General features: G+C 38.1%; 2 protein-coding genes across 3 annotated transcripts in view; both read left to right on the top strand.

The window, feature by feature from the left end:
* The window catches only part of serpinh2 (serine (or cysteine) peptidase inhibitor, clade H, member 2), a 33,780-nt gene extending 27,363 nt beyond the window's left edge, over nucleotides 1-6,417 (top strand). Inside the window, exon 5 of one of the 2 annotated variants that reach the window (XM_051115993.1) lies at nucleotides 3,703-6,417. In XM_051115993.1, coding sequence (XP_050971950.1) covers nucleotides 3,703-4,005 — 303 coding nt within the window. In that variant the 3' untranslated portion in view covers nucleotides 4,006-6,417. Of the gene's footprint in view, nucleotides 1-3,699 lie in introns of both variants that reach the window. The other variant, XM_051115991.1, reaches the window with a different exon arrangement.
* A 7,415-nt stretch (nucleotides 6,418-13,832) lies between these two features.
* Nucleotides 13,833-18,237, top strand: part of dnah2 (dynein, axonemal, heavy chain 2) — a 179,045-nt gene continuing 174,640 nt past the window's right edge. Inside the window, exons 1-3 of the mRNA XM_051115409.1 lie at nucleotides 13,833-13,969; nucleotides 15,978-16,159; nucleotides 16,920-16,990. Of these exons, the coding sequence (XP_050971366.1) occupies nucleotides 16,012-16,159; nucleotides 16,920-16,990 (219 nt within the window). The 5' untranslated portion in view covers nucleotides 13,833-13,969; nucleotides 15,978-16,011. The remainder of the gene's footprint in view (nucleotides 13,970-15,977; nucleotides 16,160-16,919; nucleotides 16,991-18,237) is intronic.

The raw sequence follows: 18,237 nt of genomic DNA, 5'->3' as shown, positions 1-18,237 counted from the left end.
GATGGAGGAAACTGCTTCTTATGTTTTTGTAGTAACACTGTCTGTATAATATGTTGAAAACATACCACAACCGCATGGAGCAAGGAAAGCTGTGGAGTGAAATCATCTCAGTTTTTAACATACTGGGTGAGTGCATAAAGCTGCTAGCACGCTAACTAACATTTGTAAACATTAGTTGCTGAAATGACGATCTGTTGTGTAAGATCACGTGAGGGTCTCCCTCCATCATGGTAATCGTAATAATATCTTGTAGTGTGTGATGCGCCACAATTTTCAAATCTTGTAGTGTGTGCATGTTTAAGATTTCAGGGAAGATAATCTGCAAAGATTCTCCTTATGTGTGCTCTGCTACCAGATTTCTTCGGTTAGGATTTTAAAAAGAAAGAAACCGGATGTGCTGCACCTTGTTTGCAAACAGAGGAATGAACACCCATGCGTTGTGGTACTCTCGTGAAGGTGCATTGAAGACTGACAGAGAATAGAAGAAACTGTTGAATAAAGTCATTGGGGCCTGAACACCTGTAGTATGAAGACCCTATTGGAATTGCAGTTTCTTTTTCTACAAAATGAATTGCGTTTTTGAGGACCTAAACATGCTTAAAACTCATGAAACTTTGCACACACATCAAAAATTGTGAAAACGTTAATCTGATATGGGTTTTAGAAGTGGGTGTGGCAAAATGGCTCGATAGCACCACCTATAAAATTTAATCGAAGTGCCCCTTGAGCTATGTTTCACATACATATATGAAATTTGGTAGACACAGGTAACACACCAATATCTACAAAAAAGTCCAAAACCCAACAGGAAGTCTGTTATTTTGAATTTTCTCGGCAAGTTTTGTGTCATTTTCGCCATTTTCAAGCGTTGTATTTAAACAAAGTCCTTTTAGAGATTTAAACAGGTCAATGCCAAATTTGGTCAGTGTAATGTAAAGCCCTTTGTGACATAAAATTGTGAACATCTTGAGTTTTTGGTAAAGGGCGTGTCCATAGCGGCCTGACAAAGTAATGATTTGCCATGGAAAAAGAAGTTGTTGTTATTCAGACAAACAAAGTCCGATCTGCCCCAGACCTCACATGTTCGATATGAGTCCTGGCCTGAACACATCTAAAGGCAAATATTCCGTTGTAAACATACCGCCACCTGCTGGAAACAAGAAATGACTTGTTTTACACTAACTTAAACGTGCATTGTCCAATCTGCACCAAACTAGTAAGTTAGTAAGAGTCCTGGCTTGAAGACATCTAAAGGCCAATATTCAGGTATCATCATAGCACCACCTGTTGGTGACAGGATATGTCACGCTTTACACTAACTCAAATATACCGTGTTCAATCCGCACAAAACTTTATAAGATTGATCAAAGTCCTGGCTTGAAGGCATTGTGGTAGTTCTGTTCAATGGCGCCACCAGGGGGTGGCCAGGGGTGGCCGTGGCCACCCCTGGCCGACTCCTGGCCACCCCATTGGCCACCCCACTGGCCAGTATAAATTTTAGTAGCATCAGTTATGCATCATCCCTAATGCACAGCCAGGCAGGCAAGCCGCTCTAGACCTTCGATCGCACACAGTAGCCAGCCCTCTCCCCCGCCCCGCCCCTCCGTCCATGCCACTGTTGCGCGCTCAGACAGCAACAGCTCAGCGCGTGCCCGTCGGTCAACAATTTCAAAAGAAGTTAAGAAGACAAAGAAGACTACCGGTAAGTAAATAAGTCAAAAATATTCTTTAGTAAAAGAAGAAGGGGAATTATGTGTCGTGACATGTGCTTTTTAAATTCCAAATGGTTACAGTATACTGTTACAGCAGCTTTTTGATGTGTTTTTGACACGTTTTGACAAGAGTTACCTAGCTAACGTCGTTAGCTGGTGCATGTATATGTTATGTCAATTTTCAGACAATAAAAATTCCTGTTACATAAAGCAAAGATGTGATTGTTTCTGTCCTTGCTTTTATTTGTATCTGCCAGTATCTGCTTTTCCCCAGGAACTGTTTTGTTTGCAATAAATGTACACCTTATGCCAAATATAATTGCAAAATAAAAAGAATTGTTGTGCAACTCAAAATGTTAACTGTACTGTTATTAGTCTATGCACATTATATCATTAGTAACATTAAATATAACACAATAAACCAAAGTATATCAGTAGGAGTTTCCTTAAGTCTTTCTGATAGTTTTCTACAGGCCGGTTTACTACAACAGTAGAATAAAATTCTGAAATTATGGTTTATAGTTTTGGTGTGCCACCCCAAGATTTTAAGTGGCCCCATCTGGCCACCCCTATGAAAAATTTCTGGAGGCGCCACTGGTTCTGTTGCTGTCTATGCAGAGTCAGAAAGCCCTCGGATTGCATCAAAAAATTCTTAATATGTGTTTTAAAGATAAACAAAGGTCTTATGGGTTTGGAACAACATGATGGTGGGTAATTAATGACAGAATTTAAATTTGGGGATCACTATCACTTCAACTTGAACGCTCTGCTTTTAGAATGCCATGCCATGTGAGAGACTCTATACAAAAGTCAAAGATGTCCGTTTACACAGAAAAACAATGGAAAACCAGCAGAACCAGTAGAGTAAAAAATGTTCTGTCTGAACGCCCCTTTATTCCAGCAAAAGTGCAGGTTCTCTAATTCAACAATACATATTCTTACAGAATGCATTTCCCAGAATGCATACATTTATTGAATTGCCATTCTGTCATTCTAATGCAAATTCCAATCCAACTCCCTGTCAGGTGAGGACAACTTAATTAGATTTCCAACTTATTGATTTGGAGCCAATTCTTTAATTCGTAATTTTGCAGAAATCTTGCTAGCACGCCAAAAACAGCCATTCCCAGTGAGCTCGCATCAATTTTTTGCAAGAAGATAGAGTGTGCATTCGCTCTGTTTTAATTACAATAGTCATTTAGGCGAGAGTGCTTAATCATTCAGTTAAAGCACTTGCCATTCGGTCTCGGCTTTCACAAACACGTTGGGTGTCTCTCAATCTTCCCACAGTAGTTCACTTATTATCTCCTCTTCCTCATTTCGCCCATCTCTCTCGCAGTCTCTTTCTCTCTCTCCCTATGCGGGTAACTGTCGTTTATCCAGGATCTCATCCAGGGGGAATATAAACTACCTGTCAGCGAGCATCTTTCTGCCAAATTCATATCTGAAAGGAAAACAAAAGCGGGCCGAGGTCAGAGAGATCTTTTTTAAATTATTCATAAGCAGCTCTCCCTCGGCCACCGTCTTCAGCTCCTGTCGCATGCTTTGTACCGCCCGCACCGCCAACAAGGGCATCTGTCATGCCTTTAAAATAAAGGGGAGACAATGAAGAGGGGAAACAACCGAATTTTTTGAAACATTATTGATTTACAGTGACATTCTTTATGTTTTGCTTTCATTTGTCCTTTATACCTGTCTGAAGAGGACTGGTCTCTGTGTGTGTGATGTTTTTATTTCCACCATTTGAGAGTCATAAAAGGGCATGAATGTTTAATTTTTCAAGGTCTCTATTGGCTCATATTTGAGCTTTTCTTTTATGTAGTCTGCATAATTGATTCGCATCGTCTTAGTCATTTGGAGCAGAGAAGGATTTTGGGGTCTAGTGTTCACCTGCCTTCTGAATCAGAGATCATTTTGTATTAAATTCTCTGTTTTCTTGCACTCTTTTTCCCTCCTTCTGTTTTTTTCTCTCCTTACTCTCACTCAGAAGCAGTTAGCTGCTTTGGGCCTAGTTGATGCCTGGAACGAGACATCGGCTGATTTCTCCGCTGTGTCAAGCCTCGGACGAGGGAAGCTTCACTTGGGAGCCGTGCTGCATTGGACGTCTCTTGAGCTAGCCCCTGAGTCCGGCAGCAAGGACGGCATGCATGAGGATGAGGATGTGGAGAAGCCAAAAATCTTCTATGCAGATCATTCCTTCATTATACTAGTCAGGGACAACAGCACTGGGGCATTGCTCATGGTAGGTGCACTGGACCACACTGACGGCCCTGCAATTCACGACGAGCTGTAGAACCAAAATACTGCACTCTCTGGCACTGACAGTTGGCTGAAGAGCCAAAATGGCTGACCTACGAGTATTGACAATAAACTGACTGACTTATCCACTGCAAATCCACTCTCTTTCACCTACTGGTCTTATGTTTTGTGCTGACATGTTATATTTTACTGTTACAGATACGAAAGAGCTTAGAATAGGATGTAATTAAACTGATATGTTGGCCTGCACTGAACCTGCACAGGCATACAGTCATTCTATGGAAAGCATTGCAGATTTCTACAGAATTTGAATGTTTTATTCAAATTCTATGTATCCTTTCAACTTGTGTTTTTGTTTATTAAATGTTTTGGTCATTTAAAGGGATAGTTCATAACATTACTATTGAACAACTGATGTCACATGGACTATTTTAACAATATTCTTACTACCTTTATGGGCCTTGAACGTGTCAGTTGCTTTGCTGTCTATGCAGGGTCAGAAAGCTCTCGGATTTCATCAAAAATATCTTAATTTGTGTTCCAAAGATGAACAAAGGTCTTACTGGTTTGGAACAGCATGAGGTGAGTAATTAATGACAGAATTTTTAGGTGAACTATCCCTTTAATAAAGCTTTCAGCTGTCTTTATGAGTGAAATGGTCACAACTCTGTTAAAGGGGTCATCGGATGCCCATTTTCCACAAGTTGATATAATTCTTTAGGGTCTTAATGAAAAGTCTATAACATGCTTTTGTTAAAATTTCTCAATGGTAGTGTAAAAAACATCTTTTTTTGCCAAAATCAGCTTTGCAAAAATCATCCTGTTCTGGTCGATGTTGCTTTAAATGTTAATGAGCTCTGCTGGCCCCACCCCTCTCTTCTCTCCATGGAGTGATGAGCCTGTTTACTTTAGCCGTGTTTAGCCATGGAACTTGCTAACTAGCACGTTATTAGGAAAGGCGATTGCAAAGTTTTATTTATAAAAAACCTTATACTCACTTCTGCTGTAAGTGAAGCTGGATCACGAATGATTCGCGCAAACATAGACTCATTTGTTTAGATCGGGAGGTGCATTCCCTTCACAAACAAACATAATCCACTGCATCTTCAGCGCTCAGATGTCAGGAGTAAATGACAACTACTGTGTTCATTATTCAACAACACAACACCTCAATTGCTTACAAGTCATATTTGTCTACGTCCCTGTTCTGGCATTGAAACAATGGTGATCGGACTGTTACTGTTCATTTAAGGCGGGTCTAAGGTAAGGCGGCCGTGTCAATCAACTATCGTGGGAGCGGCCGCTGTCGGTGTGTCGTCACACAGACAAGATGCTGAGAATGGCTTGATTTGAAAAAGGGGAAATTATTTTTACAGATTAAATAAAAACCACTGGGTGGATTTTTATCATTATAGGGTGGTTGTGTACATACACTGCCAACACACATTAATGTTAAAACAACATGTAAAAGTGAACTTTGCATCCAATGACCCCTTTAAAAGAGACAACAAATTAGAGATTTGTAATTTTTTTTACTTGTGCATGCTGATTTCTGTATATTTTTGTAACCCTTCTTGTCATGTATCACTCACTTATAGTTTATTTTTACTCTAATTATTTTATAATACTGTTGAATATTTTTAATTACATCTCTCTAAATGAATATCTTTCAATTACACTTTCAGTTATTAATCAATACTTATTGGCTAATCAGCATCAAAATATTGTGTATCCATAGTTTACAGTTTTCTAAATATACATAGATTTTAGTTTTCTAAATAAAAACAAATGCAACTGCACAAACTGAATGATTAGAAAAGGTGATGTTTATTATGCAATTTGTCTATATGTAGTCAAAGCTTTATTCAAGGTATCAAACTATAAGAAGACAGACTTGTTAATAAAAAAAATGCCTGTAAATTGATTATATACAGTTGAAGTCAAAAGTTAACATACATTTATTTTGCCTAAATATCATATTTTTTCATTTAGTACTGCCCTTCAGAAGCTACAGAAGATACTTACATGTTCCCCAGAAGACAAAATAAGTAAAATTTACCTTGATCTTCAAATTCAGAAAGTTTTCACCCCCTGGCTCTTAATGCATTGTTTTTCCTTCTGGAGCATCAGTGAGCGTTTTTTTTTTTTTTTTTTGTAAATTCAACTATTATTATTAACTATATATTATTTTCTTTTGTGTGACTATATGTAAACGTCTTTTATGTGAAATATCTTATCCAGGTCAGTACTAAATAAAAAAAAAATAACATGCATTTTGTATGATCCCTCTTATTTTGGTGAAATAATTAACATTTAGCAAGTTCTGCAATATGTATGTAAACTTTTGACTTATACTGTACAAGTATCTTCTAGCCTATTTGTGTGTCCCTCAACGAGTGATTTTGGGTCAAATTAAACAGAATTAAATTTGAATTCAATAATATTATATGCCACCCACCTGTGTCCAGTGTTTATTTCTGTAGTGGTACAATTTGTAGCCCTACCCAATGAAATCCCACTGGTCTAAAAAAACTATCAGTGTGCAGATTCTGTGTGGGCTTAATGATATAGTTACAGTTAAAAAACCTAGTGTGAAGTGTTTGTGGTCAGTTAGGACACCAGTGAATACACAGTACATGTGTTTCTACGTCTGCAAGCCATTCACAACAGAGACACTGACTGACAGCAACACTCACAGTGATAGACGTGCACTGCGATGAGATCGGCAGTGGGAAGCTCTGGAGCCAGTGTGGTGGGTGTCAACTACACTCATATCGACGCACTGACATAACTCATTCCCTACTGTTACTGTAAGGAAAACCACCATGGTGACAGCCGAGTGAATACATGCTGATGCTGAGATACTGGTACAGACATCACCACACACTCTTACACTGCAACGCAAAGTGACTCTACTGCTGTCAACATGTAAACACCAGGGGCACCTGCAGAATTTCATTTGAATGTACACGCACGGAGGAGTTTTTTTTTCTAAACACGAAAAGTTAAACTCGATATATGCTAATGTCAAAAATCCAACTTGGACAGAAGTTTTCATTTTCAATAATATATAATGCACTTTTTTAAAAAAAAGATTGAGACTATTCAGATCGAACAATCAATGAGAGCAACAATACACCTTAACAGAATGAAAGAGACTCTAAATGCATTTTAAATCTTTTAAAACTGACATAAAATGGCAAAAGCAATGAAATACAGGACAAAACAGCACAGGTGGATGCAACACTCTTGAAGCAAAAGGCTGGTTATTCACGTGACGACTAAATTTTCTCAAAGTTACCTATCTAAAAGTAGCTTTTTGTTTCAGTTGTTGGTGAATATCTAGTTCACCCAGTGCTGTTGTTCTCAAGTAACTGACTGAGAAATCACTCAAGATAATTCTGTGAGAGAGCAGCCCAAATTAATGCAAATCAATTCATACCTTTTTTTTGGCCAGTTCAGTGAAAAGAATGAATCGACTCAAAAGAATGATTATTTTAATTACAGGAATAGTTCAGCCAAAAATGAACATTTTCTGAAAATTTACTCAGGCGGTAAGAGATGTAAAGGTGTTTGATTGTTCATTGGAAGATATTTGGAGAAATTTTGCCTTATACACTCGTTCTTCATTGGATCCTCTGCTGTGAATGGGTGCTGTCAGAATGAGGGTTCAAACATGTGATGAAAACATCATAATAATTTGCTAAAAACCTATAGCTTACTGCTTCAGAAGACATTATTGATGAACTGGATTACTTATGAATCATTGTAATGTTTTTATCAGCTGTTTGGACTGATTCTGACGGTACCCATTCACTGCATAGGTTCCACTGGTAAACAAGTGATGTAAAATTTCATGGATGGCATTTTTGGTTGAACTGTCCCCTAAAATCTGTCTCAGGTCAGTCAGTGAGCTCATGGTAGCTGCAGGCACCACTGGTAAACACTTTTGTGTCTAGTAGTGACGTGTTTTAAGTTTACAGTATATGTCTTTACTCATTCCTCTGAAAGATTTAACTTAACCTCGGCTCTGACACAGGAAGGTCCCCGTTCTCTCTCTCTCTCCTGCCTCACCTCATATCTTGCTTAATTTCTCCCACTGTAGCTGACTCATCTTCCCGGACAGACTTACCCAAGCAGATCAGGGACTCCAGAAGAGCAAGGGCTAAGCTGGCTGCGCTGTCCCCGCCCCGGGATCACTCTCTCGGGGAGCCGGATCACTCACCCGGGCTGTTATTGATGGGGTAGGCTTAATGCTAATGGCGCTAATGACTCGAGACTGCCATCAACAACACAGACAGATGATAAACCTTTTAATCTTTTAATGCCTGCCCCGATCAATGAAGGCCACGGCCGTACCACTTCATGCCAGTTATACGGTGTACAAATCATTGCTATAAATTAAGAATTTACATGTTTATTTTGCATCCCAGGACTTAGTATTTGTTGGCTTTTTATTGGGACCGCTGTGGTGGTAGAAGGGAAAGCTCAGCTGTGCATGACTGGGGAAAATGACTGTACTGTAAAGTAGGCCTAGTGTTTTGTAGAAGAGCTTGTAATGTGGCTTTGGGTTATAGTGCTGCATTCAATATACTTAGTGCACCCAAAAATTAAATAAATAAATAAGCAAAACAAGCAAAAATGTAATATCTTAAGCCAATAAAGCTGTTTGCAAGGCGGGTTTACAAGGCTATAAGGCTTTTAATGTTTCAATGAGCGTATTAATCAGCTTCCATTTTACGGAGCGCTTTATTCATTTAAATTCTCCAGAGTGGAAACCTCTCAAAGAAACATAAAACGAAACAGAATAACTATGTTATAAAAATGGCCAGAGCACTGTATCCTTATCCAACCCCTGTACGATAATTACATGAGCGACTGGGCCAGAGATATTAAAAGTAGCTGTGATATTGGAACCGTCAGGCCTTTTAAGCGCAAACGCTAATTAAGGGCCGCTGGAAAATGTGCGGTGGCCCGACTGATTTCTCATCCTCTCAGCGGCGGTTCTTTCAGCCAATACCGCACATAAACACAAACTGTTAGTTTCGTCCCTTCGCAAATGAATTATTGAGAAATAAAAGGAACGAGTGTAAAAAAAGAGAATCCCCTTTCTGCCATTAATCTTAAAAAAGAGTGTCCCTACACGGCCATGTTTTATTAAAAGCTTTGAGGGCAGTTTTATTTGATTACCTCGGAATGCTTTGGTTCCCCACGCTGGAATCACGTATTTTTAGAGGGCTATTATTTTTACAGACCGACTGTGTTTGCGGTTAAAAGGGGGTTGTGGAAGGGCATAGATGGATTCTTTTAGATGGAAAAAGTGTAAATGCATTGTACATTTGTCCACATAAGGAACATAAGATGTTTGGCCCTGTTCGTGATGAATGCATAATGTCAAAACGCGTGCGTCGCTGCCTGCTGCTGCTACCACTCCTACAAGAGCCTCGGCGTGCCCTGTGAACGCCGAACGCAATATGTGACGATGTTAAAAAATGAGTTACGTAATTATCCTTCCCAAAAACCACCAGAAGAATGTCATTATTCATTTGCAGCTTCTAAAACTTTTAGAGGAACCCAGATGTTGTGTTCTGGCGATGACATAAGGCTTTCATAACCCTCTTGACTTTTATAAGCGCGTGTGAAACAGAACCCTGCATGCAAGCTTGTTTCCGCACACGTGTGCGAGCGCGTCCGTCCGTTTCGATGTATGGTCTTCATATATCATGTGCGTTGTGAACATAAAGCGTGCTGTGCTGCTGTCTCAGACTCTGAGGCCTGAGGCTGTGCAACGAGAGCACATTATTTTTGCTCAAGCTCTCATTAGCTTCGCCGCTGATTCGTGCTCACATTCTATTCCAGTCAAATTCATTCGAATCCATCGTATCGCGTGTCTCCTCGCTGAGACTTACTCACCCGAATGTATAGAGTGTTGCAGTGATGTATTTTTATAGGCAAACCCAGAACCCAGTTAGCATCACCCTGCTTCCCTCAACAAAACCAACTAATCCACATTTTTCTTCCTGTAGGAGTGGGTGTTTGTGAATTTTATGGGTCTGGCTTATAAGTCTCCTCTGCCTTCAGCTATTTTTAGATGTACAAAACAACTAATTTTGCTGCTTAATATTGCAAATGGATGTGTCTTACCATTTTATTTGAATGTATTATCTTAATTATGAGCGCACTGGTTTGTAGTGCAGTTTTACCGTTTACTGCATGTTGTTTTTCTTCTCGTCATTTCCTTATAGATGGTATGCACTATAAGGACACGCCCCCTCAGCTGGACTGAGTGGCAAAAGAGCTGCTGTGTGAATGGATTTAATAGTTAAGCTGCGAAAACGCGAGTGAAACAAACGATAATCAGCTTAAACTAAAGGTTGCTGGACTCGATATAATACAACTTACTAGATATCCAGTGGTCCATTGATATTGATATGCAACGAGGAGTCGTGTTTCCTGATTTTGACCCTGGGGAATAAATAAAGCAAAATTTCATGTGAACGCATTTTGAAAATACAAAATAGGTTGTTCTAAATCCAGGTGATCACTTATATCGATGTAATATATGTCATCATATTGTCCGCCCAAAAACGTACAGTTTTTATCAGTGTTTATTTAAAAACATCCAGTTATGCAGAATTTAAGATGGTGAATATTTAATTGACATGTTGTCAATAGGATATTATTATTATAATAATTATTATAATTATAATATATACTATAATACAGTATATAGGGCATGATTTTACAGCAAAATTCAACATATTAACATGAAATAATTTCTGCAAATCTGTGTTTCGCTGCCTGGAGTTTGTTTGTTTTTTGTAATTGCATCAATCCACAAATGCATACCCTTTATACACTATATTAAAAAAAATTACTATATAAAACTATATAAAAATTAACGGTTAAAAAAAACGGCAGCTGTGGTTGCTGGAATTTTACCATAAAAATATATGTTTTTCATTTTACGGTTTTAAATTTACGGGTAAATACCGTAATTTCATTAACTGGTATAATGTTATTGTACCAACCTATTGAAGTACTGAAATCTGTTTTTTTTTTTTTACCTTTGTAATACACTGATAATCAACGAAAGCAGGTGACTAGCTCATCACAAACAACTTTTAAATACTAACATATACAGAAGGTGCACAGTGTCATCCACACAAACACTAAACACCATTATGGTAACACACATGAAACTGAAATAATGCAATAAAACTAACTAAACTAATTTAACAACATTAGACGTAACATACAACCCTAATGTACAAAACTGATAAGAAAAAAACTAAGAAGAAAGAGTTATTTAAACGAAGAAAAAAAAACATATTTTAAAAAATGTAACAGGGAATTCTGGGAATGTTATTCACTGTGAATTTTACTGTCTTTTCCTGTTAACCACTTAACAGGTTTTTACTGTAACAATTGTTTACTGTTAAATTCATGGTCATTTCGGTGTAGCGACTAACAAACCAAAAGTCTCACCCATAGGCTTCCTTCCGTGTTAAAGGAAAAGGTGGATAGGATTTTTCCATTGGCTTTTGGATAAGTGAATAAAATAAGCTCTGTGACCAACAAATGTCTATATTAGTGATATTTCTGAAAGATTAGCAATAATAGCAACATTTTGATGGGAAAAAGAGGTCCAATGTTTGTGTGTCAATAACATAGTGATGTTCAAATGACAAAAACCAAGCAGCTTTGTGTTGGTCATTGTGGTGAATTCAAGCGACCAACTTGAAAATAAGCAAAATCTGCAATGGGAATTTTTTTTGCCTTCACTGTAAACTCCTGATTGTGTGAATTCCTCTCCACCTTTTTCCCTCAACGTGATTGTAAGCCTTTGGGTGAGACATCCGGTTCATTATCCGCCATAGGGAAATAATGAGAAGAATAACAACATGCAGTAAACGGTAAAACTGTTTGCACTACAAACCAGTGTGCTCATAATTAAGATAATACATTAAAAGAATATGGTAAGACAAGCCAATTTGCAAGATCAAGCAGCAAATTAGGCTGTTTTGTACAGCTATAAATAGCTGGATGCGGATGAGACTGGAAGCCTGACCCATAAAATTTATAAATGGCGCTCGCACTTACGGCCTCCTCCGTGTCAGTCTTCAACGCGCGTTCATATGAGTACCACGACGCATGTGTGTTATGCTGCTGACACAGGAGCTGCCGTTCTGTCATGAAATAAACATGAAAATATCTTAAGCTTATGTTAACCACAGACCATATTTTAAACATTTAAACAAAAAGCTGTTCAAAAAAACGTTTGACTTCGAGACGGTGTAACCAGAAGAGCAAAAATACTTTAGCTGAGAAAAATGCCATCCCCGCAACTCTCTCTCTCTCTCTCTATTATTCTTGGTAGTCCATAATAACAACCACTAAAACCTGTTGCTTTTAAATTCATATTCAAAAAATTATCATACCTCTTTTGCCTCCCATTTATTATTTCAGGCCTATTTTTCTTTTTCACCGCTCAAGAGGATGTTTTTTTTGTGTGTGTGCAAAAGGTGCATTAGCTCATAATTCAATATACTGCACAAGACAATCCAGTGAGCAATGCAAAGTTGTTTGCCGTAGCATTACGGGGGAGCATTTTAGGTCCCGGTAGGAAAATTTAGTTTGACTTGCACTCAGATTCTCGGAGGGGCTCTGTCAAGTCATATATCTCAGTGGAGTGTGCATGGGTGAGAGAGAGAAATGTAGGGAGTGTACGCCTGCGTGTGTCGGTGTCTATAATCAAAAAGTGAAATGCATTATGGGTGGAGGTTGAATGAGTGTGAGTGACATTATCAGAGACTGAAAGTGCACCTTCTTCATCCAATGGGTTTAGAGGGTTTAATCTTTAATCTTCCATTTTTAAATAAAAGATTACAGGCCCGAGCCATGAACTTCAACTCCCATTGCTGCCTTTTGTCAAAGTCCTGCTCCTCACCATTTTGATGGAGAAAAAAGGGAATGAAAATGGCATCTGGGGATTTGTGCGCCATCTGAGTTGCTGTACTTACATACAAAGAGTGAATGGAGGCTCACAGATCGGCTCCCCAGGGTCAGATGACTTCTATCCTACAGCATGTCCATTTGCACTCAGAGCCTTTTTTAACAGTGGAAAAAAATGACAAAAAATGTTTTTGTTTTTAAAAGACATGTGGGGCAGCTTGAACTTTGATAAATGCACAAAGGCTCTTCTGGGGTCTATTCATATGTCTATATGAGTGCATTCAACCATTGATGATGCCTCAGAATGTTTTTCAGTTACTTGTATGGAAAAGAGTTCAAAGCGTACTGCTGAGTTGTAATAAATAGACCTTCAGCTTAAAATGTCCCTTTTATCTTTTACTAACTAAACAGTAGCTGCAATCAGCATGTCTTTTCTCACCCATATTCTATGTTTCAGTAGTTTAATGCATCCTTGAGCTATTCAGTAAGGCAATAGTGTTTCATCGGTGCTCGAGAAAGAATAATAATCATTTCTCTCTGGAGACAAGGCCATGTGTGACATTGGAGTATTACAAGCTAACATAATATATAAACACACTGCCATTCCAGTAGGTTTTTATTTAACACACGTCTGCTGAAGGTGAAACATGGTCGTGATCGCTGTCAATCAAAAGAAAAACACACGTCTTCCTTTTCGTGCCATTTTCTCACCCACTGAGTGAGCTCATGTTTTTCTTATTTACAAGAAAATATAACCATTGCAGTAGTTATGAAATATTTACAAACAAAGTGTTTTGTGTTTTAAAGCGTCAATGACATACGTAATAACACACACGTACGTAATATCCGTGCAGAGAAAGCCAGCGTCGTGCGCCGTTTCCATGGAGACGCGTCCACAGAGTCCCCACACGCAGCAGCGTCTGAATGGCGTTTACTCCTTGAAACTGTTTGAAAACTTTGACTTTAAGAACTTTTAGTTATTCATATAGAGCTATATTTAACGTCACGCAGTGGAAGACGCTGTCAGAGAAAGTATTTCGGAGGTAAGAGTGATATTTTGCTTATTTATTTGAAACTCAGCTGAGACTGTCGAAAATAGACGACGGTTGAGATTTTAGCTCTAACACGACTTATTCAACTTGAATTACGCGATTATTTTGATTTTTGATGTCTCATTTTGAATGTGTTTCAGGAGAACTAGTGCAATTTAGCTTTTCTGACAGCTTAATTGATTCAATAACCCTATCAGTCGACATCAATCCGTAAATGGAGAATGAAGAAAGATAATAATCTCACAGGATCAGATTTAGATCTCGAAAACCTTATAATTGTATTCAATAAAGAGCTTAAATTCCAAAAGTCCTTTATAATCAGCCTGTTGCCTCCCACAGTCTTTGCTTTGACACTTCATCTGATGCAGTGTGGCTCTCAGACTTATTTTAACTGATCAAACTCACCTGCTGCGTTGCAAATTTCATCTGATCTGACGGGATCTGCAGTTTTAAATGTTTTCCATTACTCACAGACTCCCTGTCTTACCTTTTCATCCTTTTGTATTGCCTCCAAACTGTCTGCTTTATTACATACAGCACTCAACAAAACTGACAAGTTGGGAACTGAATCAAAGCTTCAATAAAGAAGGAGGGTCTGCTGGTGTTGACAACTAAATGTGGAAATGGAGGGAGAGACATCAGCTTGGAAAAGATAAATAGTTTATGAGCTAGATATTTTTGCTCTCGCTTCCTGACTGAGGCAGATCCAGCGAGGCAGATTTATCCATATCGTCTGTCTAGGAAGAGACTATGAGAGAACGCAATATTGTGGTGCTTGGAGACTGGTAGCTCGCCTATGCTAAAAGGTTCTTCTCCGTCTGTGATGTTCAAAATGCCTGCTTGCTTCTGCCTCTGGTCTGCATTGCATTTATTTACTTTGACCAAAAATAGCATCTAGGGAAATCACAGAGCTCTTAGACAACTGATGAGGCATCATTATGTTGAGCACATATTGTGATTGAACCCTCCTTACTGTCAAATCTATATGTGCACATTGATTTGTGCATAATTGTATAATTTGGGGTAGGTAGGTTTGTGTAATGTTTTTAAACGACGTATTTTATGCTAAACAAGGCTGTATTTATTTAGTAAATACAGTAAAAAAGCAATATTGTGAAATATTATTACAATTCAAAATAGCTATTTTTATATAAACATATTTTAAAATGTAATTTATTCCTGTGATCGCAAATCCAAATTTTCAGCAGTCATTACTCCAGTCTTCAGTGTCACATAATTCTTCAAAAAACATTCAGATATGCAGATGGTAATCATGAAACACCAGTGTTATTATTATATCAATGTAGAAAACAGTTGTGCTGCTTGTATTTTAATATATACTCTACCAGTCAAAAGTTTTTGAACAGTAAGATTTTTTTTTTAATGTTTTAAAGAAGTCTCTTCTGCTCCTCTCCAAGCCTGCATTTATTTGATCCAAAGTACAGCAAAAATTTTGAAATATGTTTACTGTTTAAAATAACAGTTTTCTATTTGAATATATTTTAAAATGTAATTTATTCCTGTGATTTCAAAGCTGAATTTTTACCATAATTACTCCAGTCACATGCTGAGTAGATTTTTCTCAGGTTTCTTTGATGAATAGAACGTTCAGAAGAACAGCATTTATCTGAAAATAAATCTTTTGTAACATTATAAATGTCTTTATCATTACTTTTGATCAATTTAAAGCATCCTTGCATCCTTTTTATGAATTGAAGGTTTAAAAGAGCTCATTTGGTTCATTAGGTTGCAAGCTGAAATAAATTTTTCCCAGCTTTATTGTTTGTCATTTTCACTGTCTTGTCCTCGACAGGCTGCATTATTTTAAGGTATGTTTCATGTTCATACTGTAGCACAAACAGGATGGGATGAGTTATGTGTTCAATTTAGTGGTTTGTTCAAATTCTGAACCATATATAAACAATAGAAACAGTGATACGTAAACACAGAGTATGTGGTTACTTGTATGACTATATCTTTGCCTTACTTTTACTGAAAGGTAAACGTGCCCACAGAGGTATCAGTCTCTCAGGATGGCTGACCCAGGGACCCCCAAGCCTGCCCGTTCATCTTCCAGCATGTCCATGCAGTCCGATACAGGGAAAGGTCACTCCAAGAGCAAACCCATATCCTCCACACCGGTCCCCAGTGGCGTCTCCCTAGAAGTGCCAGAGGTTGCAGGTATGAAATAGAAACAAGCTACAGTGTTGTTAGTGTTTGCCTCCCACTTGTGAATAGTGTACAAGCAGCTCTCTGATCTGCCAGTTATTTACATTATGCTAAAAAAGGCATTGAGTTTGACGTCATTATGTATTTAAAACAGTGCCAAAAGTGTCAGCATAACGGTATGCTGGTGCAGAGTAATGAAACATTGAACAGTGTGACAGAAAGCTCCTTTACTGCCACTCAACGCTAACATCTAATGCACTCACACTCATTTTCCTTTTTTTCGACTTGCTACTTTTATTTTTTTCTAAAGTAGTGCAAGGGGCTTTCAGTAGGAAAGGAGCTGCAAATGGATTGGTTCCACTGCAATCTAATTGTAGGAGCTATATACAGTAGTCAACATTTGAAGTGGATCAAAACTTTTCATCAAATTTGTCCTAAAACCAAAAAGAATACCCGTTCTTGTCTTAGGACAACTTTGATTAACTTTTTTGATCCACTTCAAATGCTGACTACTCTATTTGTATATTTGTGGTTATTTTCACACTTCTTTATTGTATTGTGTTTATTTTGTTACTTTTTGCTTGATATGTTTTTACTTCTTCATTTCTTGATCAGTTGTGTTTTTGGGCACAATGTAAAACAAAGTTATTGCAGAAGAACTATATTTTTATTATTCTGCTCTTTCAAGCTCAGCTAGACCTGATCTGAAAATGAGTTAGTTGTTTGAATTATTCTTTGCATTACGTGTTTTTGTGCATGTTGTTTTTTTCAGCTGAGAAAGAGAAGCCTGTCTCAGAGGTGGATGTTTCAGCAGAGGAAGTAGATTCCTACACGAAACGGCTGGTAATTCACTCATACATGCTAAATTACAAGCCTTTAGGCACAGACACTGATAAATCACCTCACAATGATTGGGATTCTTATCTGATTATAATCTGCAATTTATAATTTTTCCCTCGCTTGAGTCTCACGCCTGCGGTCCTGGCTTACTAATCAGTGCTTTCATATCGGCGTTATTGAGTTCTTCTAATGATGTGAGTGAATATTTCATCCACTCTCCACATGCTCCGTGTGCTTAAAGGTCTTGTTTGGGCCCCGTTCACACATTAGACCTTATCATCGATCACACAAATCCGGAGGACGGCAGAAAGTTAGTCCGAGAAACATCGTTAAATTCCACCCAGTGGTCTTCAAAATAGAGGAAGAAGAGAAGCATATTGTTGAACTGTAATTTCCGTTACGGGCTCATGCATACGCATGACGAGGTCTTTGGCTTAAACAAGATAGATAACCCCTGGTCACAAATGATGGCTGATGCAAATAGCACGGGAGGAAGAAATAACTGAGAAAGTGAGGGGCGAGTGGGCAGAGCCAGCCAGCGAACTTACAGCATCTCTGTCCTTTCATCAATGAGGTTAATAGAATTAATTACAGCCCTCTGGCTGGAAAAAGGCAATGGCATTTACATGCAGTGGCTCAGTGTGTCCGCCCCTGCTGGGAGACCCTGTAGAAAAAGCAGCTGGTGAGCTGGTTGTAATGACATTTGTTATAGTAATGCACATTCACTGACATTAGCCCTTTAGACAAATATCAATATGTTTATGGTAGTTATGTGATGCTTTTAGCTCAAAGATAAGACTAATTATTAATGTGATGTGTTACACCATGCAACTTCTGAGAGGATGATGGGGGTTTTGATGGGAGTTTTTCATCCAGTTTGACATGCAAAATACTGTCTCACCATATAATTTGATGTTACGCATATCATGTTTCATCCAGTTTGACTAGTCTCTTAATTCAGATCAGCTCATACTCTCATTGCATATGCCCTGACACATGACAACAGTGTACCAGTGACAAAAAAGTAGTTAGTACATTGTTAATAGTGTCACGCCACATCAAAAAAGTATATAGTCAGAAATTTGTACACTACCAGTCAAGTTTTTTGACAGTAAGATTTTTTTACATTTTTAAGTCTCTTCTGCTCACCAAGCCTGCATTTATTTGATCCAAAGTACAGCAAAGACAGTCAAATTTTGAAATATTTTTACTATTTAAAATAAATGTTTTCTATTAAAATATATTTTACG

The sequence above is a fragment of the Labeo rohita genome, chromosome 7 (assembly GCF_022985175.1).
Source record: "Labeo rohita strain BAU-BD-2019 chromosome 7, IGBB_LRoh.1.0, whole genome shotgun sequence".
In the NCBI taxonomy this organism is placed as follows: Eukaryota; Metazoa; Chordata; class Actinopteri; order Cypriniformes; family Cyprinidae; genus Labeo; species Labeo rohita.
Note: the sequence above shows the minus strand (reverse complement) of the source record. Positions and strands in the feature narration are given on the sequence as shown.